Genomic DNA, 3,379 nt, shown 5'->3' on the forward strand with positions numbered 1-3,379 from the left:
TTATGCACTCAAAATACATTAGCAACATTTAATTTACTGCAAAATTTGCTTTCAAGTACTTTCTCTCAGGATAAGTTTTTGTGAACTCCTTTTGAAAGAGAAATACTGCCACCTGGTGTGACTATAGTGAACGCAATAAAACTACAATACATAGAGCAGTGGTTTTCAGACTTTGACAGGTGACATACCACTTCAGCTGGTTATAATATTATTTATTTAGTCATTTTATTTTATTTTATTTTGTTAAATCAGCCAATCATCTCACAGACCTGTTGGAATCCTTCATGGTCCACCAGTTGTCTGCGGACTCCAGTTTGAGAACCACTGACTTAGAGCTCAAGTTGCTGTTATTGTTTTAATTTGTATATTTTCTACAATTGATTTGTCCATTGTCCTATTCTTTTAGTACCAATTGTTTTTTTGTTTTTTGTTTGTTTTTCTTGTTATTTCTTTCCTTGTCTGGCTGGGTCTTATTTTCACGTTGTCTCCTCACTCATTCCTTTCATTCTTCTGTTTTATTTCTTTCATAAAGGACCCCCATGTCTCCAGGATGTCGAAGCATGTGAACGTACAACCCCCCACACGTCGCTCCACCACCTCCCTGCATGTTTTACCCCCTCCTTCCCACAATCCTCCTGTGTTCCCTCACGAACCGCAGCCCCAATACCTTCACCCAAGCCACCGCCACCATCCCGCCCCTCCATCACACCTGCACCAGCAGACACTGAGACCCTCTCATGGACAAACAGGTAACCATCTCACCCCACTCGCTCGTTCAGCCTCCCTGCCACAGATGCAAGAGAGTGCCGTCTCTGTTGTTGTCTGTGATCTTGCGTTCCATCAGATCTGTTGTGAAACTGGTCAAAGGACCTAAAACACTCTTGAGGTTGAGGATAATGAAATTAGAGCTTGATGATTCATCTTACAAGTTGCATTCAATTTGACTGTTTAACCTACCCTGAATGCCTTATTGCTTTAAACAACTACTCAAATTATCTTCGATGCTCTCTGCAGGAGATTGCCAAAAGGCCAACAAGTTTCTGGCTGTGCTTGACCGGGGTGAAGTGTTCTCCTGTGAAAACTACCACAACGTTGCACTGAACTACGGCACCCTTCCACGGGCCCTCCGTAGGTCAATTTCATCCGGGCCCCCAGTGCACCAAGCGAGGTCGGGACCCTTAGTGGGCCCGGGGCCCCGGAACTACCCAGACGCAGCCTACGCCACACTGTCCCACCCTCACCGCACTACAGCATCTAGTAGGACGATGGATGGTTTTTACAGACATCCGAAACAAAATTCTGCTTCAACCACCCCATTCCCGCATCACTCCAGCCATCATCACCCACACCTAGAGCCGCCAGCCCAACCCCTCCGCCTCGATGTGCCCCCTGAGAGGGACTGGAGGGCTGGTAGGGACACTCATGTCTTCCCCAGGACAGAACCACGTGGTGGAATGCCCCGTGGTCCTCCTGTCTATCTCTGCGGGCTGTGCAAGCAGAGCCCTGCTGAGCCAACTAGAAGCTACTGCCAGACCTGCAGAGCCCAAATGAACCACTACAGGATGACCAGCTGAGTCATACTGGAGATGCATCCTTCAATGCACTCATTCTCTGTCTTAAAAGTAAGCATAAGACCCAATGCCCATTCTGTGAAGCTCTTTACACAGCAAAAAGCTGGAAGTTCTTGTTAGCCGTTTTGGCTAAAGTGAAAGACAATGACTTTCATGGCAGCTTTGGCTCACACATGAATATGAGTGAGGAGTGGTAATTTTTTGAAACCATATTTTAAATGCAGCTGCTGCGTTTAAACGCTGGAAGAAGGACGTCAATCCCTGCACTGTTACCTACAGTAAATGTTTCCACTGCTAATTCACTTCCAGAGTTAAGTTCACTTTAATTGGCCACAATCTCAGCATGAAGCTGTGCAGAACAGAGCACTTAACTGACGCGAACACACAAAACGTCAAGACTGACAAACTTTGCCTGCTGATATACAGTGTCTGCTTCGTATATGCACAAATACGCTTTAGTTTTTAATTAGCTTTTCAAGCTAACCTTAGTTCTGTGATTGTAATTTAACTATGTTAACTCAAGTTTAGTGCACTTCAGAAGTGTTAAGTTAGAAGCGTTCCTCTGTTGTAACTTCTCCCATTTTTATGGGAAAACAATGGTTGTGTAACTACTTCGTTTAGAGGGCTGTAACGTCATTGTGTAAGTAATCAGAGGTACATCAGATTCCTCCAGTGTACCAACAGTCAACTTTCAAAAACCTCATTGGCATCTGTGACGATATTTTTGTGTACAGTATTGTCCCGCCCGATAGTAGCACCAACACCTGTGATCTTTTTTTTTTCTTTTTCTTTTTTTACATTTTGTAGTAGCAGCAGTTTAACTTTGATTTTTACAGTATATCTTACATTAACTGTTAAGTGCAAAACTATTTCATGGTTGTTTTAAGACGTGAGATGTTGAAAACAGAAAGACAGAACTGTCTGCAGTGCCTTGGCTTGTGAAAGGCAATGGAACTGGGTGCCAGTGTCCATTTTATAGATTTACAGCCTTATAATAATGCTTATTATAAAAGTGATAAATTCAAGAATTGCAGTTCTCAAAACAAGATAATTTCACTTTTTCCCCCACTGGAAAATAAATACTTTTTATATTCGTTTTATTTAATTTCTTGGACGATGTTGAGGTGAAACTTGTGGCCTGAGATGTTTAGTTGTAGTCTTACACATTGAAAGTGTTTCAGCTGTTAGCCAAGTTTGATGGTGCAATGTGCCATTTCATGGAAATCGAAGTATTACCTGCTCATCTTGAAACAGGGCCAAACATGTTTTTGTTTTTTTTCATAAATTGTAGAGCATGTCAAATACCTCAACCAATCACATGCTCTCTTATTTTTATTTCGCTAAAACAGTTTTGCATGTAAATCAGGACCTAATGATGAATCGGAGTGCCTCTGCGTTGAATTCTCACTTTTTTTTGCTTGGCCAATATGCAGTGCAACACTGCCCTGGCATGATGATTACTAACAGAACATGGATCTGTGACTGATTTACCCTTTTCTTTAATTAATATTCAAACAGATATGGCAAAAAAGCAAGGCTGTATATATAAGTGTGTACAGATAGGCCTATTCAGTCTTTGACCTTAAGTACAGATGGATTCAGATTTGATGTAAATGCTGTGCTAGAAATAAAACTTGTATTTTTGCAATAAAGTTATATTAAGCTCCAGTCAGGAGCAGAACGCTGTACCTTTTTTCTGACTGCCTTTCATCCATCCATCCATCCGTAAATGAAGTGTTTTTCTCTTGAAAATGTTGTTTGTTGAAATGCCATCTTCCCCAGCAATCCCCATCAAATTGATTTTGAAA

General features: G+C 41.8%; 1 protein-coding gene across 5 annotated transcripts in view; it reads left to right on the forward strand.

Annotated features, from left to right (window-relative positions):
- usp54a (ubiquitin specific peptidase 54a) overlaps positions 1-3,257 on the forward strand; it is a 40,416-nt gene extending 37,159 nt beyond the window's left edge. For 4 of the 5 annotated variants that reach the window (XM_082154101.1, XM_082154099.1, XM_082154102.1 and 1 more), the window contains 2 exons: positions 533-749; positions 1,015-3,257. In XM_082154101.1, coding sequence (XP_082010227.1) covers positions 533-749; positions 1,015-1,574 — 777 coding nt within the window. In that variant the 3' untranslated portion in view covers positions 1,575-3,257. The remainder of the gene's footprint in view (positions 1-532; positions 750-1,014) is intronic. The other variant, XM_082154103.1, reaches the window with a different exon arrangement.
- Positions 3,258-3,379: the final 122 nt, after the last annotated feature.

Source organism: Leuciscus leuciscus (assembly GCF_965113295.1).
Source record: "Leuciscus leuciscus genome assembly, chromosome: 22".
In the NCBI taxonomy this organism is placed as follows: Eukaryota; Metazoa; Chordata; class Actinopteri; order Cypriniformes; family Leuciscidae; genus Leuciscus; species Leuciscus leuciscus.